The sequence below is a fragment of the Pholis gunnellus genome (genome assembly GCF_910591455.1).
Source record: "Pholis gunnellus genome assembly, chromosome: 16".
NCBI classification, from domain to species: domain Eukaryota; kingdom Metazoa; phylum Chordata; class Actinopteri; order Perciformes; family Pholidae; genus Pholis; species Pholis gunnellus.
The window spans coordinates 17,370,452-17,389,625 of record NC_136543.1 but is presented as its reverse complement, the minus strand read 5'-3'; the positions used below and the strand labels follow the sequence as shown (position 1 = coordinate 17,389,625).

The 19,174-nt window shown below is 39.9% G+C and overlaps 4 protein-coding genes across 4 annotated transcripts; 2 read left to right on the top strand and 2 right to left on the bottom strand.

Moving 5' to 3' along the window:
* Positions 1-7,266: 7,266 nt before the first annotated feature.
* On the bottom strand, positions 7,267-7,875 carry LOC306708469 (uncharacterized protein; the record flags this gene model as incomplete). Its single annotated transcript, XM_079176311.1, has 2 exons — positions 7,267-7,537; positions 7,709-7,875. 2 exons carry the CDS (start codon positions 7,873-7,875, stop codon positions 7,267-7,269), a joined length of 438 nt encoding a protein of 145 aa, XP_079032437.1.
* A 1,103-nt stretch (positions 7,876-8,978) lies between these two features.
* On the bottom strand, positions 8,979-11,959 carry rpl14 (ribosomal protein L14). Its single transcript, XM_079176682.1, has 6 exons — positions 11,890-11,959; positions 10,804-10,905; positions 10,619-10,713; positions 10,294-10,393; positions 9,530-9,583; positions 8,979-9,074 (listed from the first exon to the last, which is right to left on the bottom strand). Exons 1-6 carry the CDS (start codon positions 11,890-11,892, stop codon positions 9,015-9,017), a joined length of 414 nt encoding a protein of 137 aa, XP_079032808.1. The 5' UTR covers positions 11,893-11,959; the 3' UTR covers positions 8,979-9,014.
* Positions 11,960-12,292: 333 nt separating this feature from the next.
* On the top strand, positions 12,293-15,641 carry LOC306708605 (uncharacterized protein). The gene is made up of 6 exons (XM_079176472.1): positions 12,293-12,377; positions 13,563-13,596; positions 13,960-14,003; positions 14,098-14,477; positions 14,598-14,727; positions 15,110-15,641. Exons 2-6 carry the CDS (start codon positions 13,580-13,582, stop codon positions 15,121-15,123), a joined length of 585 nt encoding a protein of 194 aa, XP_079032598.1. The 5' UTR covers positions 12,293-12,377; positions 13,563-13,579; the 3' UTR covers positions 15,124-15,641.
* A 589-nt stretch (positions 15,642-16,230) lies between these two features.
* LOC306707911 (uncharacterized protein) lies at positions 16,231-18,576 on the top strand. Its single transcript, XM_079175563.1, has 5 exons — positions 16,231-16,296; positions 16,438-16,460; positions 16,749-16,860; positions 16,957-17,130; positions 17,273-18,576. The coding sequence occupies exons 1-5, from the start codon at positions 16,294-16,296 to the stop codon at positions 17,888-17,890; spliced, it is 930 nt and encodes a 309-aa protein (XP_079031689.1). The 5' UTR covers positions 16,231-16,293; the 3' UTR covers positions 17,891-18,576.
* The last annotated feature ends 598 nt before the right edge of the window (positions 18,577-19,174 follow it).

Sequence of the window (19,174 nt, the reverse complement as noted above, 5' to 3'; positions counted from 1 at the left end):
ATTTTATGGCCCAAGAACAATAGGTCATTATAAGCTTTTATACTTCCTACCATTAAGTGGGTGGGCCTGTTGGCCATCTAACCCCATGAACTGCCACATTTCTCTGGCTGTCAGGGATCAAACCAACGCCTGGTGTGATGTGGTGGTGGTGAGAGAGGCAGAAGTGGTGGTGGTGAGAGAAGCAGAGGTGGTGGTGATGGTGGTAGAGGTGGTGGTGAGAGAGGCAGAGGTGGTGGTGGTGGTGAGAGAGGTAGAGGTAGAGGTAGAGGTGGTGGTGAGAGCTAGAGGTGGTGGTGGTGAGAGAGGTAGAGGTGGTGGTGAGAGGTAGAGGTGGTGGTGGTGAGAGAGGCAGAGGTGGTGGTGGTGGTGAGAGAGGTGTGTCTCTATTCTCTGCACTCAACCAGCTGGTATGTGCAAGTGTGTAGTTATGTAATATTGAAACGTTCCTCTCTGTGATTTTGAGGTAGAGCCTGTTTGGCTGGTGACAAGATCTGATATGAGGCCCGTGCTGCAGGTGCTCTGTGTAAAATAAGATCGTTTTAATGATCATCTGTTAAAGACAAAGCCACGGATTCAGCGCTGTGTCGGTGTGTTTAAGTGACACCAGCTCAATTAGATAAGTATTCATTTCCTAACATCACGTTACTTAACCTACCTGCATCTGATACGGTGTAACTTTGATCGTGTGCTTCTTTAAAGTAAAAATAAAGACAAAGGGGTCAATGAGCACTTTTAGCTGAGACTGCCATCTAGTGGCTGTTTGAGGAACGGCTTCTTACAAAACCCATTTTAAACCCAACTTTTTGCTTTGTGTGAATTTTCCATCCAATTTTAAATAACTCATAAAATTCTACCAAAACAAGTATAAAGTTAGTGGATTCTACGTCAATCCTAAATCATTTAACTTCCAGGAAAAGCAAAGTAGGTAATAAACACCAGTGGCGGGCCGTCAGGGCCTGCAAAGCCTTCTCTGCTGGCCTAAACAGAATCACAAAGTTATAGCTATTTTATAATTTAATATTTTTTCTTAAATACATTTAATTTTTTCTTATATGTATTATAATTTCCATTATCTTATTTTCTCATTGCACAGCTACTGTCTTGTAGCGAAATACAACTGTGGAGGCTCGACTGGCGTCGATGAATCGAGAAGGACTTCTTACTGGAACTGATGTACTGGGATTAAACTCTTTGTCAACAAAGAAAGGAGGATGAACAGCATTTGGTAAGTTAAGTTTGTTTGTTTACCTCTAGTTACTACTGTTCATTTGTCAATCGTGACGTTTTTTATGAATAATATTTGAATGGCTCGTGCTCGTGTGGTGGAATGCGTGGATCCGCTGGATTGATTTGTCATGCTTTGTTGTCATATGAATATATGCACTGCTCTTGTGAGTTTGTCATTGTGTTAATTACATTGATTTGGACTATATTGTCCGTTAATGACGCAGCGTCCCGTCATGCTCGTATTCATGCATCTGCACTCTGCATTTCGTGTTTTGTATGCTAGGTGTTGAACTTCATGTAACATTTTATTGCTCACGAGCCGTCGGGCGTCTGATTAAAAAGCGGTGGTGGCGAGTCATGAGTCTCGATACGTTCTCACACACGTTTCACTATGTCACACACTACACAGACCCAGACCCCCACCACCCACATCAACATCCCTCCGTACGCTCCTCACGTGTGACTGACGGATGTAGAAAACTAGACTTTGAAAACATATCAGGACCTTCGTACAAACACAAGGGGGGGGGTCAGTGGATGGACTTGTAGTTCACATGAGTTGGCTTGTAAGTCTTGACATTCAGTAACATTACTCCAGTCCAACAAGCAGGGTTTTGTCATTTTGGGGAGAAAACTAAATAAAACAGAAAGAGGAGAGTTGACACAATAATTAGAATAATCCACTTGCATAGTAATAACACCAGCGTGTGTAGTGTTCTGGGCGAGTCACGGCCTTCCGCATTCCCGTCTGCAGGTGTGTGTGTGTGCGTGTGTGTGTGTGTTTGCGTGGCACGTTTGTGCTCGCGGAAAAAACAACGTACGCACACTCAGAGTAAACACAAAGGAAGCCTTTGCTGCGGGCAAGAGTTGACCTCAGCCCTGGGATCAGACTTCCACAACACACGCCCCTCGAGTAGAGATTCCTCTGAACCTGGAATCGGAGGCTCTTTTGTCTGCACTGACTCTAATCTTGACCTTCAAATTCAAGTTAGATGAGCTGTTGCCTTCTCGGCCCCAACCCTCCGACAACATGTAATAAAAAAAGAGACGACCACGGAAATGAAAAGACACGAGCATAATAACTTGGAAGGTTAATCAATTCAAAAAATGAAAATGAATCACTTCAGTTTCAGTTTCGACTTCACTAATTCAGTGTGGCACAAAGGCAGTAAAACTACGACCACTACTACAGCTATTACTACGACCACTGATACTACTACTTCTATTATAAATAATACTTATACTACTACAAATATCACTACTGCTGAAAAATGTACAGAAACTAACATTTAAGTCTGTCCCATCCTTGGTTAAAGAATCTTGTCTCCTTTTCTCTCTTTTGAGAACGCCATGTGAAATAACTTCTGACTCACGTATTATTCTCCGACTACTCCACTTGGGAACTTTATCAGAATACACACATTTGATTGGCTGAGTATCATCATGTGATGTGATTTACAACGCATGTAATTGGTCGGTGTGTTTCCTGCACTGCTGAACGAGTGCCGTAATGAATGCTAAAAGTTGCGCCGGTTAAAATCGAAGCGCTCAAGTCAAAATTTTATAATTCTCAATTATCTATCGGTATTAGGTCAATGTCCGGATACAACTATACATCGTATACTGTGACTTTTTTCTGACATAGTATATGACACATTTTTTACAATTTTTTTGACATTTTATACCATGACTTTATGACTTGTTTTCGACATACTATTCAATACAATTCAATTTTCATTTAAATTTATTTTATTTTGTACATTACAACACATCAATGCATATGATAGAACCACGGCAGGAGGCAAGACCAGGGTCCAGGTACAACCACGATCCATAGAAACCTGTGAGGAGAGAAAGCACAAAGACTCCGGGGAAGAAAGAAAGTTAGTAATGAACATTAATGGGACATCAATTCATACAGAAGAAGAAGAAGAGGACAGAGGCCCTCAGTGTATCCTAAAATATTGCTAAGACTTAAATAAATAAACACACTACTTACCTTTAGACTTAACAAAACTACTTACCAACCTTAAGACAACTGTCGGGGCTGAAGTTTCTGGAGGAATACTTAAGTCATATTCTGTCCTCCATAGCCAGGAGGCAAGACCAGGGTCCAGGTACAACCAGGGTCCATAGAAACCTGTGAGGAGAGAAAGCACAAAGAGGAAGAAAGAAAGTTAGTAATGAACATTAATTCATACAGAAGAAGAAGAGGACAGAGGCGCTCAGTGTATCCTAAAAAAATAAAATATTGCTAAGACTTAAAGAAATAAACAGACTGCTTACGGACCTAATTCTTTACACAACAAAACTGCTTACCGTAAGTAGTGCGTAGTCCGTAAGTAGTGGGTTTATTTATTTAAGTCTTAAAGCATTGAAGACCTAAATAAATAAACCCACTACTTACCAACCTTTAAACTTAACAAAACTACTTACCAACCCTAAGACAACAAAACTGCTTACAGACCTTTAGACTTAAAACTACTTACCAACCCTAAGACAACAAAACTGCTTACGGACATTTAGACTTAACAAAACTACTTACCAACCCTAAGACAACAAAACTGCTTACGGACATTTAGACTTAACAAAACTACTTACCAACCTTAAGACTTAAAACTACTCAGCGTCCGTAAGACTTAAAAACTACTCAGCGTCCGTAAGACTTAAAAACTACTCAGAGTCCATAAGACTTAAAAACTACTCAGCGTCCGTAAGACTTAAAAACTACTCAGCGTCCGTAAGAATTAAAACTACTCAGAGTCCGTAAGACTTAAAACTACTCAGCGTCTGTAAGACTTAAAAACTACTCAGCGTCCGTAAGACTTAAAAACTACTCAGAGTCCGTAAGACTTAAAAACTACTCAGCGTCCGTAAGACTTAAAAACTACTCAGCGTCCGTAAGACTTAAAACTACTCAGCGTCCGTAAGAGTTAAAACTACTCAGCGTCCGTAAGACTTAAAACTACTCAGCGTCCGTAAGACTTAAAACTACTCAGCGTCCGTAAGACTTAAAACTACTCAGCGTCCGTAAGACTTAAAAACTACTCAGCGTCCGTAAGACTTAAAAACTACTCAGCGTCCGTAAGACTTAAAAACTACTCAGAGTCCGTAAGACTTAAAAACTACTCAGCGTCCGTAAGACTTAAAAACTACTCAGCGTCCGTAAGACTTAAAACTACTCAGCGTCCGTAAGACTTCAAAAGCTCGGATTGATCTGTGCGACATTGTAGCTGATCCATCAACACTCAACATGTCGTCATCTACACGTAAATAGGACAGCGGCCATCGCTTGGACCATAGGTCTACACTAACGCACTCATACACATAGCGGTCCAGTCTCGATTGACACAAGGTATGTAGAGATGGGTGAACACACAGACTTCCACAGCATCCATTTCCCGATTCAACGGCAGAACCTCAGTGATGACAGGAGAAACATCTCAACGCTGAGATGCTCGCGCGCCGAGTCCATCAGCGTGGAGAAGTTTCTCCTGATAGGAGAAGTTTCTCCTGATAGGAGAAACCTCTCCACGCTGATGGGCTCGCACGCCGAAAAGCTCCTGAACGCGAATTATTATTAGTAGTTATAGTATAGTTATATCAGCCCATCAGCGTTGAGAAGTTTCTCCAAGAGGAGAAACCTCTCAACGCTGATGGGCTCGCGCGCCGAAAAGCTCCTGAACGCGAATGGTGCTGTGGCGCGCGAGCCCATCAGGAGAAACTTCTCAAAGCTGATGGGCTCGCGTGCCGAAAAGCTCCCGAACGCGAATTATTATTAGCAGTTATAGTATAGTTATATCAGCCCATCAGCGTTGAGAAGTTTCTCCAACAGGAGAAACTTCTCAAAGCTGATGGGTTCGCGTGCCGAAAAGCTCCCTAACGCGAATTATTATTAGCAGTTATAGTATAGTTATATCAGCCCATCAGCGTTGAGAAGTTTCTCCAACAGGAGAAACTTCTCAAAGCTGATGGGTTCGCGTGCCGAAAAGCTCCCTAACGCGAATTATTATTAGCAGTTATAGTATAGTTATATCAGCCCATCAGCGTTGAGAAGTTTCTCCAACAGGAGAAACTTCTCAAAGCTGATGGGTTCGCGTGCCGAAAAGCTCCCTAACGCGAATTATTATTAGCAGTTATAGTATAGTTATATCAGCCCATCAGCGTTGAGAAGTTTCTCCAAGAGGAGAAACCTCTCAACGCTGATGGGCTCGCGCGCCGAAAAGCTCCTGAACGCGAATGGTGCTGTGGCGCGCGAGCCCATCAGCGTTGAGAAGTTTCTCCAACAGGAGAAACTTCTCAAAGCTGATGGGCTCGCGTGCCGAAAAGCTCCCGAACGCGAATTATTATTAGTAGTTATAGTATAGTTATATAGTTATAGTTATAGTAGTTAGTTAGTATTATTAATAGTTATTTTCGGCGCGCGAGCATCTGCGGAGATAAGTCCATCGGCGTTGAGATGATTCTCCGGTCATCACTGAGGTTCTGTCGTTCTTCAGGAAATAAAATACTGTAGCCGTCTGCGGTCTCCCAGAGCTCTACGACACCTCATGTCAAGAAACCAAACCAGACTACGTGTACAAATGCGTACTGTGCAAACCACATGGTACCAAGCAACGGCACACGCTGGCCTATTTCACGTGTAGATGTAGATTGTTGAGTGTTGGTGGACCTGCGACAATGTTAGCATATAGCCCAGCACCGATCGATCAAAGCTCCATTAACAAAACAAAACTTAAAACTAACCGACAATACAAACCGACACAGACCGTAACACTTAAAACTAAACCCTTCACAAAAATACCCACCTATCCTCTGGTCATCTGAGCTGTGATATGGTCTGTGCACTGCAATAGTTAGAGGGCTTTGAAGAACTAAGAACGTCACATGGCTTTGTGACGCTAAGAACGTCACATGGCTTTGTGACGCTAAGAACGTCACATGGCTTTGTGACCTCAGGTACTACGGCCGTTCGACATAAGCCATGCGCGCGCAGTATCGTTCACCGGCGATCGGCGCACAATGCATGCCGGGTAGATTTGCGTCCGATTTGCGCTGACGTCATGAACACGTGGGCAACGATAACCTCACGAGAGTGAGGTTATCCTAATTGTTCGTGTAATTGTAATACTTAACGCTAGATTGTTGGCTATTAGTCTCATTTTGTGCAATGTTGTGGCTGATAATAATGTAATAACAATAATAATATATAAGGTTATTTATTTAGCATCTGTAAATAAATATATGTATTGTATATGTATTGAGAAAGCCTACATCCAACTTGATGTAAACATTTTTTCAGTCAGAGCACTGAATGTGTCCATCGATTAACGATTGTGAAGCATCAGAAAACGTATTAAAAGAAAAGCACAATTGTCACTGATGGAAACTTGCAGTGTTGCTTTTTTGGACTGTTGGTTCATTTTACATTGCTTAAATTTACGGTTGTATGATTTAGAAATGATGCTATCTTCACATATATTTATTTATATAAATGTTTAAATAAATATGACATCCAAGAACTAAAATATGCCCAATCTTATATCCTCAATTATAATAATAACATAGTTAAATACATAAAAAGACATCCAAACTTAACAATCTGTGGTTCCCACACAGTGGATCTGCTCCATTTCAAGCAGCTGTGGTCTTTTCTTCTCAAGTAATCTGGTGCATAAAGGGCCCTGCAGGACCTCGGTTAAACCTGCAACAATGGACAAAGTAACGATTATCATGAGGGATGATAAAGGCGCCTGTCGAGTTAAAAACGAGCAGGGAAACTGCTGATCGACTGACAACTGGTGAGTAAAAACAAGTATGATACCTGAATAACATTATTTGTTTGTCAATTTAGATGGCCATAATTACCTTAGCTCTGTTTCCAGATCCCACGTTTGCCATGAAGACCTTGCTCACCTTCATCAAGTTGGTCATCTGACTCCAAACAAATCTTGTGAAGAATGCAACATGCTGTGACAGTTGCACTGATATTTGCCACTTCCTTCATGTGCAGACATTTGATCCTCCTGAATTTGGATTTCAGGATGCCAAAAGCTCGATGGCCACACGAGCTGCAGTGAGCTTTTGTTTAAAGCGCCACTGCCTGGAGGTTAGGTGCTCATTATCCCGGTAGAGTTTCATCAGTTGTCTCAACAGAGGATAAGCTGAATCACCGATGATGTGCATTCCCTCTGGGACTAGGGCCTGAGGATCCTCTTCCAATAGCCGTGCAACATCGGTGTTGCGAAATGCTCTGGCATCATTCCAACTACCAGGGTGACCTATATTGACATGACAGAAGCTCCGTTTACTGTTGGATGATGAAATAGAATTGTTTCCTGTTATAATAGGCTATGGTATTGTTGCAATGGGAATGTGACATCCATCGACAGCACAGACTGTATTTGGAAATCCAGCTGTTTCTAAGTGTAACTGGGACGTGTGGAGTGCTTCCCCTGTAGGCCACGAAATGCAATGGGACTGATGTGTAGTGACCAGGGAAGAGAAGTGATGGAGATGTGTTGAAAGTGTAGATTGTGCAACGTTGAATCTGTCTGCCACACCCCTATATGACTCCTGGTTAGTCAGAGTCCACAGACAGGCGAGAACACTGTTACAGACAGGTAGTTTGGTTTGCTGTCTGTTCATAGTGGGTTCCCAGTGTGGTCATACGGTCCTAAGAGACTCAAACTGCACATATCAGTGATTATATTTAGCCTTGAATATTTAGCCTACCTCCACTTGTCCTCTTGAGAGCCTGAAATGACTTCTGAAGTCAGTGGCTCTGTACAGAGGAACAACCTCGTCAACACAATGTGGTATTTTTGGAACCAAGAAGTATCTAGTGGCTGTTTGAGGAACGGCTTCTTACAAAACCCATTTCAAACCCAACTTTTTGCTTTGTGTAAATTTCCCATCCAATTTTAAATAACTCATAAAATTCTACCAAAACAAATATAAATTTAGTGGATTCTACGTCAATCCTAAGTCATTTAACTTTCAGGAAAAGCAAAGTAGGTAATAAACACCACCGAAGAAGTCAACAGCTAAGTGGAGCTCAAGGTTTCTTTGTGTTAAGAGAAAACATAACTCCTGTTTTTAGTGGAGCGTGATCGGAATCACAAGGTGAACTCATCACCCATCAAAGCAAAAGCATTAAAATGTGTCTGGTTGATCCCTCGACATTCAATACGATTAAATGAAATGATACATTGTCAATATCTAATGAACTGTATGGCTTGAAATGAGAAAATCAACATTTTATGTCTTGGTTATATTTCACAGTTAGGTGGTTTATGGTTGGCTCATATAAACTCTCTTCCTGTTTTAATTTAGTGATTAAATGTCAAAGTGAATTCTTTTAAAAGACATTCTTTGGTTTCGTCATAATTTAACTGCACAGCTGAAATCACTACATGTGAAGCAAGCTTCTCAATTTAAACACGTTTGAATAGAGAACAGCCAGAGATCTTAAATCACTAAATCACAACCAACTTAAGACGAACAAACAGTCCGGGTCATTTCTTGGGACCTTTTCATTTGGCCTCAGACATCTTCTACTTCAGGTGTGTGCCACAAAATACAACTTCCCGTCAAGCAGAAGAAATCTTTAAAGAGTAGATTCCCCACCACCCTTCACATACCGATTTAAAATAGACATGTACCGGTCCATAAAGATTTATTTATAATAAACGACACAAGCGGTGGAAACAAAGTGAGCCGTTAGAAGAACAGATGAGAACACACAGATGAACAATTGAACAGCACATTTATTGAGTGAGCAGTGTTCACTTCTTTGCTGCCTCCTTCTGGAGCTTCTTCACCTCGTGCTTGATGATCTTGTTCCTCTGCGGAAACAAAAAGAACAATTAATTTAAATAGAAATACTCAACGACAGCTGTAGGATGGTTACACTAATAAACCCTTTAACCGAAGTGACATTGGGTGTTAAATCAAGCTTCATCTTGTTCATTAATTATTCTTAAATAATTATGAATCATGTTCAACTATCAGGGTATTCTCATTAGAATTGAGGTCACTGTGCTAAATGACATCACGTTTAGAGCTGTGTGTTTAAGCCAAAATCAAACAATTAGCCAAAGGAACACAATGTTGCCACAGGGAAAAAGGCAATTATCTAGATTAAAAATAATGATATGAACATGAATCCACCATTAATCAGTGGGGAAGATGAATAAACAAGATGTGAAACTATTTTAAAACTGGTAAATGATTGTTTTTACTTTACAGGATTAAATTGTGAGTATGAAACCGGCCTGAACGCAGTGATCGGTGGACTTACCATTCTCTTGGCCTTCATCACCTTGTAGCGGTCAAAGTCGGACATGTTGGCTCTCTGCAAAGAAAACCACAGAAGACAAAAGTCAGGGAGTTGTTTATGTTGGTGTGAACAATGGCTCCTAGTTGAGCAAGCGGGGGAAGTGGGCTGCCTCCACTAAATCACTTACTGCCTCTTCAAACATCAGAAACTCATTTATGAAATACAAACGTAACCTTCAGCGATAGACACAGTATTTCACACAGACTGGTCATATGTTTAGTAAGTCTATATCGCCATCTAGTACGTAACTTTATCACATAAAGACAAAGACGCCACCAGGATCTGAGGCTCAACTCAACAGCTGACTGTTATCCGTCAGCCTCGCACATTGGACATCTGCTTTATGGTAAATACAGTACCGCATGACACAGAACAATATTTTCCTCTGAAGTAGCAGTACAGTCAGTATCGAGCTGAGTTGCATATTTTCTTCATGTACTTTAGGGCCTTTTGATATTTATTTTGGGGTAAATATTATTCATATTTAAAACATAATAAATCTACAGCCGTGGCACTGGTGTTTTTTTTTTCTGGGTGTATTTCACTGGAGTTCGAGCGCGAGTAGCCACGACTTTGGTTTGTGACGCAACTACTGTACTGGCTGTTGTGTTGCTCAGGAGCCATGGAAGACACATTTTTAGAAATGTCCACCATCAGCCGTAACGTAATTACACAAAACACTTAATATCCGTAATGTTAATTATGAACAGAGACGTAGCCTTTACCTTCTTTCTCGCATCGATCTTCTTGGCCCAGCTGCTTTGTTCCCACTTCTGGTTGACCTCGGCCTTCTCCCAGGCTCTCCTCACAAACTTCTGGCGTGCGCTGTGAACCATTCAATACAGTCAGTACTAATACTGGAGGCATCATCACACGTAACCACTTTACAACAAAGAAAAGACACCAGACTGATGTAGATGTCGGCACTTTAAAGCCCTGTGACGTGACGATAGTCAAGTGGACAGTTCTTAATACAAGAAGAGCAATACAAAAAATAAACCGTACACTGGATTTTTTTATTTCAAGAAACTACGGGGTGCTCCAGCTCACCTGTGAGGTACTTTGATAACGTAGTCTGTGAGCTGCATGCACTTGAAGGGCATGGATTGCCTCTTCACGCCTGTGCAGGGACCATCAACAAGAGCCTGAAAAGCACAACAAACACACAAATGTCAACAAGTGGAAAGAAGACAGGTTATTACACCGATTAATCCACCATCCTTCAGGGCGCTCACCCTGTTTTGGTCGATGACGTCTACGATGGCCACCAGCTTGCCATTGTGGGGTCCGAAAGAGATGTAGGCAACACGGCCGATCTCAACGAAGCGTTTGAACACCTGAGGAAGACACCAGAGAGCTGCACGTCAGAAATGGTCGACGTTGAAAGGGGAGGTTGGCTGCCTTGTGACATCACGTGGACAATTGTGTACGAACTTCCGTTACATTAAGAACTGTCGAACACACACACTGGGGAAACTAAATTGTTACTGAATAATTGTTGTGTTGCACGGTGTATTTATAATGCAGAGATTTATAGTGTTTACTGGGAGCAGAGCTGGTTGTGCAGCCTCACAGCAGCAGGAAGGAAGGACCTGCGGTACCTCATATATATATATATATATATGTGTGTATCTCATATATAATATATATATATATATATATATATATACACACATATACACACACACATATTTATATACACATACATACATACACACACACACAGAATACGGGGTGAGGGCAGGGCGTCCCGCATGGGGTGGGAGGTATTGTCCACCACCCTCCTGTCTCCCACCACCTCCACCGTATCCAGTGGACACCCCAGAACACTGCTGGCTTTCTTGATAAGTGTGTTAAGCGTCTTCCTGTCGAGATAATGCTCCCCCAGCAGACTACTCCATAAAAGATGGCGGATGCCGTTAGCTAACGATAACTAGCTAACGTTAGCTAACGACAACTGGCTAATGTGTGCCGTTCACAAACCACAGATTATATTAAACAATACGATAACATGTATTTAAATGTAATAACGTCGTGATTATAACGTCTTATATAAGGCATTGTTCTGGAGACAGAATGAGTGAAATGAGTTTGCTTAGCCGAACAGCAACCGACGGACCACGTTGTAGTAGCAGTAGCCGACATTTTACAGACATTAGCGTTAAAACTATAATATATAAACATACATCCACACATCAGACACATCATAAATACGCTTGTGGTAGTGGTAACAATACTCATGACTGTTGTTGTTCCAGAACAACGAGTTATACGAAATGAAATTCTACGTAGAAAAGCTAAAACTCTCATGGCGAACTCACCATGATGGCAGTCCCGGAGCAGAAAGGACGTCGCAGCTTCCGGCTGACGCAGATACGGCTTCCGCTAATACAGTACGCATGCGCAGTCTGTCCTTGTTTTTTACCTTATCAAATGACCGTCTTCTATGCTGCCTTCACGGACAAGGTGAAATATCGGAATTTAGCTAATATATGATCATCCTCAAGCGTAACGTGGCAGCTGGGCACAATCCTACGATTTCAACTAAGTGGCCCGTATGTGTTGTTTTGTAAATTGTAAAATGTTGTGAAATGTATGGGCTTAATTAATGACACGTAGACAGCTTCCTTTTAATTAGACTGGGAAAGGGAAAACATACACACTATCAGTACAAAGAGTTCCTGTTTGTATTTTGAAACATCTGATCTGCACATGAAGGCAGCACTTGAATGTCGCAGTTCACGTGAGACCGACGTTTTCTCTTATTTCCGTGACGATAAGAACGGAATCTTTCTACTCTTCAACTCCGGTAACCAGCCTTCTCTTATTTGTGTTAGTTTGATTAACGTTTGAGTTCTTTTCTCACGCTTTCTATTCATTTTCCAGTCTGTTAAAACAACGTCTTAACAGTATCGATGATAATGAAAGCTAAGGGTTACTTTCTGTTGTGTAAACATTGCTTTTTAGATGAATTCCTTAAATGTGTTTTGTAGTTTTCACAAAACGAGATGATTAATAAGAAGAACAAAGATACTTCAAAATGGAAGGGCGAATATCTATATATATATATAGATATACAATATCTATATATATATATATATTTAAAAAGTCTCACCCCACCCTAGCCAGATATATTGACTTCTATGATATTGCAAGTTTTAAAAAATTGTATGTGCAAAAGATATGTCCGAATAGTTATCTTACGACATATTAAAATGAATAAGTCCGTATTTTGTTGTGTTTCTATCAACATGTATCGTTAACACGATCCGTCTTTCAACAAAAAAAAGGAAAATAAAATAAATAATATCTAACTCGGCTGACTCGGCCTGACTGATCCTACTGTCCTGTTCTGGAGCTCCCTGACGGTGCCCTGGTCGTGGTTTGCTGCCAGTGGACGGGGCGATATACTGCCCTTGACTTTGTTTACGTTCAAAGCACTTTCTTTTTCCAGACGTTATTATTTTTTATGTAATTTGCCCTCATTTATGTACTTTCTTATGGTTATTTCTTTCATCTCAATAGGCTCAAGCACACACACCGTTCTCCCATACACTGACTATTTGTTGGCTTGTATCCCACTGTTCTTGTTGTCCTCTTGTTATGAGTATGTATTATCTTGTCTTGCAATACAAAATTAAATATAATAAATATATATAAATATATATAATATATATATGGGAGCGAGAGAGATAGTTCTCTCTCTGTTCTCTTAAAATCTTATGCTCAAAAGATATGGCCGAATAGTTATCTAGTGCGCATATTTTGTGTGCACGATATATGAAAATGAATAAGTCCGTATTTTGTTGTGTTTCTATCAACATGTATAGTTGTTTCTTAGGGATGCAGTATATTACCTTGTCTTTTGTCTTATAATAAAAATCTATGATACTATTATAATTATACCCCACTGTAGTATTAATTCCAGTATTCCAGTAAAGGTTTTGAGTGTTTTAACACCACTGCTTTTAACAATACTCATTTTGTTTTCTAGGTGACAAGAGAGCAAGAATGGCGGTGACCTGCATGTAAGAACCAGTTTTCTGTTTTGTTATGATTAATTTAAATAGGCAATAACATAGGAAAGGCAGCTGTATTAAGTACTTAATAATTGTATAGCCCATGTTGACAAATTCCACTGAATAAATGTTCAGATTTCTGGTCTGGAAATGTATGCAAATTGGAACTTTTGATAAGATAATGACTCATTTGCACATTGAAACATTCCAATTCAGAAAACTTGTGAAACAAAAAGTAATTGTCCTAACATATGTTATCAACTGGGCAAGTTTCATGGTGATATCGATTAGTTGTTATTAGTATCCACCGATTAGTATCGGTGCTTATTTTAGTTCTGTTTTTGTAAAATGTATCACTTTTCTGCCTTTCAGGGATCAGATCTTTCTTCCGTCCATGCCAGACGAAGAACTAGAAGGTAGACTACACACACCTTTGCCTCACACATTGTTCAACCTTGCTATGATAACTATTTTCCATATTTAATCAAAATCCTCTGGCATGTGTTACAGGTTCAGATTACCTGACATTGGTGTCAAAGCTTGTGTCCAAACATAAACACAAGACTATCATCTTAAAGAGTCCAGCGGGTGCCACATGGACGGTTGGAGACCTGGAGGACACCATTTACAGAGGGAAGGAGAACGTGGTGAATGGGTGGAACAAATTCTACCTTTCAGATATAGTAGACATGCAGGTTATGGGTGTGGTGGAGGGGACTTCGTGCCCGTGTGACCAACTCGTTCTGATGACCTGTGAGGACGGAAACCTGTATGCCTACGATGGAGATGAGCTGCATTTGGTGGCTTCAAGCCTGAAGCAGCTAAGAGTCGAGGGAATAAAGTATCCAGCAGACACGTCCTATTACAAAGGGGAGGCCTTCCAAAAAATGGTGAGAAGTTACAGTTAATTTGCTATAAACAAGCAGGGCTTTGTGATTGTGGACCCTGATGATTGATCAACTGTGTGTACTGACAATGTTTTATTTTTTTATATTGTCTTTTGTGTGTAGACCGACGAGGACTGGGATGAAGTGAGGAGTGGTCCTGTGGGGAAACATTTGGACAAAGAGCATCATAAACTGGTGACGGAAAATAAGTCTGAATTCCTGAAGAATCTCAGCTCCATCAAACCCAAAACAGGTTGGTATGTTTGTCTTTGCTGCAGGGTAGAAATTCAGGTCATAGTTTTTCTGCGCTGGATGTTTTGATATCTTACATCAATACATCAAGCATACAAAAAGCCCGTAATGCTGATGATTCACTATTTTAAGTAACCCTAAACTCTCTATCACTAGAGTTGTTGAAATTAAAAACCTTTGGGCCGTTATCAGGCTATAAAATCAACTCTGCCAAGTCAGAGTCTATGCCCCCTTTGACCCTCAACCCCTGTTGGACCTCATCCGGCTCTGCCCCTTTTCAATGGTCACCTTTGTAACACGTCACTGTCTAGATATCTGGTCACTTGTTCCATTGAGTCATCTAACGTGTTTCTTTTCTCTCTCACTTCCAACTCTTTCTCCAGGAGCCTGCAGCTGATTTTATTTTGCTTGGAGTGTAAAAATGTATGAATACACACAAATGTCTGTGTTCCTTTATTGATTATGTAATCTAATATAACTGTTTTATTATGATTTAAGATTTATAATAATGATTCAGAGGTTTATCAATCAATTCATTATTTGAATGGGGTCAGTGAATTGGTTTATGAAAATGAAGTGAATGCTATGACCTTCAAAGTCACCAGATCTCAATCCAACTGAATCTATCGGAGATTTTGGAGCCAGCTCGTCCCCCAAAACACCACTTGAGGGACTACCTTTTATTTCTCCAGCAAAATGCCAAAACCACATGCATGCAAACTATTGCAGATTTTGTTAATATTGATTATATGTGATTGTGGAATTAACATTTAAAAATCTATTTCCAATAATTGACTGAATGAATGTGAGACATATTTGTTTATTGTTACACATTCTCTTGTGATATCTGTTTGTCTTATATGAGCACTTTAATCATTTCTTCTTTTACCAATAAAAGTACTTTCTTTAACCATTGAGCTGCAGAAGATGTTTATTCTGTTCAGTGTGGCTGAAATAAACACTGACGAACCACAAGATATGAGGAAGTTAATTTTAGACTGAAGTCAGTGTCTAGCTTGATTACTCAAAAGAACTTCACATGGAAACATAGATCCAGACAACACAAATAATAGCAAAACAGGGACCAACAAACTCATATAAATGCTGAAAGAACCATCATTTGGCAGTCACATCTACATATTTTGTTTGTTTCCAAAATATAAAAAGATGTTTTTGAGAGTTTTAGCCACCATGCTGAGTTAATCATTACACATGTCCAGTAAAGCAGAACTCAAAGTTTTGTTCTGAGTGCTCTTGAGGGTTAAATATGTTGTTACGACATGAGCAGGGTTTTATGTTCACTTTCACTTTCAGTTCAGCAAAGAATTTGCACCACACCTAATGTCAACATACTGTTTCCCGTGCAAGATCCTATTTCTGCTGTTCGTGTGTTTTTCTTTGCACAGTTACATACTGTATATGGTGTTGTTGTGAGCAAACCAGTACCATGACCTTCAAGTAGAGCAAATAAACTGCGTGATAAGTCCCTCCCCATTGAGGAGTGGTAGTTCAAATCCAGATAAGGTTTCATCTCTCTCTTTCTGTTTCATTTACTGACGACTTAACAATGGTGAGTAGCTGCTTTTAAGTGCTTTCCTTCTCCAATATTTATTATCATTATGATTAAATTGTACTTTGCTGGTTTCATTTCTGTTGTCAGTGAAATGTGTAATTGTTTTAATGTGTCGTGTGTTATTTCTGGTTGCATCAGGAAGCTGAACAGCGTAAGAGCAGGTGAGTAAACTGATTCACAAAGTCATGACAACAACTGCAACAAAACAGTAATCAGTTAGTTGGAGTTAAAAAAGTGAAATCTTGAGTAAATATTAAATGAGTTTCTGATAATAATGGTGGCTGTTTATACATTGTTGGAAGAATAGTTTTTAACCCAATTGCGAATGATTAGTTTGTTTATTAACGTCTTGAAAATGATACATATTGAAATCAAAAACAACAGGAAATCATATTTTAATCCGTTCTGCTTTTGAATCCTCTAAAAACATTTGATATTTATCGTTTTAGAGCAGCAGAATTTCTGAAAGAGGAAGAACCTTTCAGAAGGAATGCTTTCTTGATTATCAAGAAAATGGTGGAGCTCAATAAGCAAGTTCAACAAAAAGCTTTAGTGGATGAGGTACGTCTGATGTTTTTGAAATGTAATGTTGTTTTTTTACCTAATGCCTCTCAAAATACAAACAGATATCGCTTTGAACGTGTTTCGACTTCACAGATTCTTCACAGCATCTTCTTTTTGGGAAAAATCCGCAATCCATCAGTTTCACCAGAGGATATTCTGAGTGATGGCAACATGTTAAATGAATTGAAGAGCCGCTTCCCTGAGCTTTTTAAGCTCTATTCCTCTCAGCTACCCAGACGGAGTCCATTTTCATGTGTGCTAGACATGGTAGGATTATAGTTTGTCAAAAGATGATTAAATTATATTTGTAGAGCTGCATAGAATTCCTACTTCACCTAGACATCTTAATACATTACAGTTCATAATGAATGTACATCATAGCATGAATTAAATGTGTGATTGCTTGCAGATTGTCCTCCTGTTAGGACGACAGAACGAAACAGACATAATAGGTCGCCTGCGAAATCTCATCAAGGACCTGGAACTTGGTGAATCACGGGATCTGGTCTCCTCCACCATCTGTGTCTCTAACAGAACCGATAACAAAGATCAAGTCAAGTACTATGGAGTCTCCATGTCCGCTCCTGGCCCTTTTCCTAAGCAATTAATGATTGCTGCGTCCTGTCTTGGCGGCTGGGACAGGTATGTAGCTGGTGCAGTGATGACCTACTTTCCAAAAAAGACAAAGAACCCAGATTTCGATGGAACAATCAAACTGAAGGATGTCAGGTGCCAGGCGTTTGACCTCTTGGGTGAAGATGTCAAGCCTCCTTGCAGATCATGTGCGAATATGTTTGGTTTGACAACAGCTGAAAAGAAAGAGTGGGTTTATGGCAATTGTGCCGAAAATGAAAGTTTGAGCAACTTGTTTAAACATGAGAAAACCATCAAAGAGCAAGCACGACCAACATCTGCGAAGTACGATGAGAAGAGGGAGAAGGTTGAAAACGATTTGAAGAAAGAACTCAAGAAATGGCTGGGGTGTCGGGGCTTTAAATGGAATGATAAGTTCTACTCCCCTCAATGAGTTCGATCCTAAAAGGGGGAAATGATTGAATAGCCTGTTAAATATTGATAAATAGGGCTACAATTCCTGTGATCCTTTCTTATGATGTGAACAATGATTCCTTTTGATGTGATTCTTTATCCGTAAAACTAAAATGATCTCACTGTAAATATCTGTAGGCACTGAAATTCATATATGGGGTCGATCACACCGGAAGCTTAAAAAACGATCTTTAGCAAAGCCTCTTGCTTCATTTGATTGGCTGCCTCGGTCGATTGGAACATTAATATTTTAACTTTTATGCACGTCTTAAAAACGCCGTACAATAGGAAAACAATGATTTTTGGGGAGACTCGCTTTTAGCGATCAAAGCTATCAATATATAGTTTGTTTATCAACGCTTATTGTTAATGATGCAACTACTTACTAACAACAAATATATTAATGCATTCATGTCTGAATACAAAGCAGACAGAAGATACAAAAGTTCATGTACTGATTCATGTCAATCACAATAAAATCACAAAGATTGATCATTTGTTTTGGTTTTATTTACTGCAACCTCATCTAAAGAAGTGATTCTTTGTCAGTATCTACAACAACATATATACGGGGTGACAGCAGACTATAAACTGCTAAAAAAAATGCTAAAAAAGAAGAGATGATTATGACAAGACTAAGGAATGTCCATACTGGTCTGAAGAGTTCCCTCTATGTTATTGGAAAGCATAATAATGGAAACTGTGAGTTTTGTGAATGTGACGCACACAAAATGTATGGTCACATTTTTGTTATTTTATGAATATTTGATTCATATTTGAACGAATTTCTGTGATTTGCCAGTCATAATAAAACTTCCTTTAGAAGTGTATTTATATCTATGCCCAGTAGTTGGCAGTGCAGCGCTGTGGTTCTGCCTCGCGACCCGAGACCTGTATGTGCGCGTTCAGCACCTTCTCATAGCTTGAGACACAGCCACACATTTGCCTGTCTTATTATTTCCTGTTTTTCTCAGGCATAAATCTGACATCAGTCTCATTCATGCTGGGACCTGTAACATGAAGAAGAAGAAACGAGTCAGCGAGAGAAGTTTTGAAAAAAGGTCTAAGAGAGATGGGAGAGGAGAATATCATTAATGTACTAAAGAAAAGCTTTAGTGACAAATGTTGGAAACTTTTTCTGGAATATTTAGAGTCAACCAGACTAATGAATAGAATTTGAGAAAAAAAAAACAGTTATTAAAAACACAGTAAACATGAAGTTTGAAACAAATCAGTTTTCATGCTTTGCAGAGACTGATCAGGC

What these genes read in the sequence shown, in the direction of transcription:
- rpl14 (XM_079176682.1), bottom strand. An exon ending in GTTATCAAAGTACCTCACAG is followed by an intron (nt 10,394 to 10,618) that starts GTGAGCTGGAGC and finishes AATGGTTCACAG; the next exon opens with CGCACGCCAGAAGTTTGTGA. An exon ending in AGATCGATGCGAGAAAGAAG is followed by an intron (nt 9,584 to 10,293) that starts GTAAAGGCTACG and finishes TTTTCTTTGCAG; the next exon opens with AGAGCCAACATGTCCGACTT.
- LOC306707911 (XM_079175563.1), top strand. An exon ending in AAAAAGCTTTAGTGGATGAG is followed by an intron (nt 16,861 to 16,956) that starts GTACGTCTGATG and finishes TCGACTTCACAG; the next exon opens with ATTCTTCACAGCATCTTCTT. An exon ending in TTTCATGTGTGCTAGACATG is followed by an intron (nt 17,131 to 17,272) that starts GTAGGATTATAG and finishes GATTGCTTGCAG; the next exon opens with ATTGTCCTCCTGTTAGGACG.
- LOC306708605 (XM_079176472.1), top strand. An exon ending in GCCAGACGAAGAACTAGAAG is followed by an intron (nt 14,004 to 14,097) that starts GTAGACTACACA and finishes CATGTGTTACAG; the next exon opens with GTTCAGATTACCTGACATTG. An exon ending in GGGAGGCCTTCCAAAAAATG is followed by an intron (nt 14,478 to 14,597) that starts GTGAGAAGTTAC and finishes TTTTGTGTGTAG; the next exon opens with ACCGACGAGGACTGGGATGA.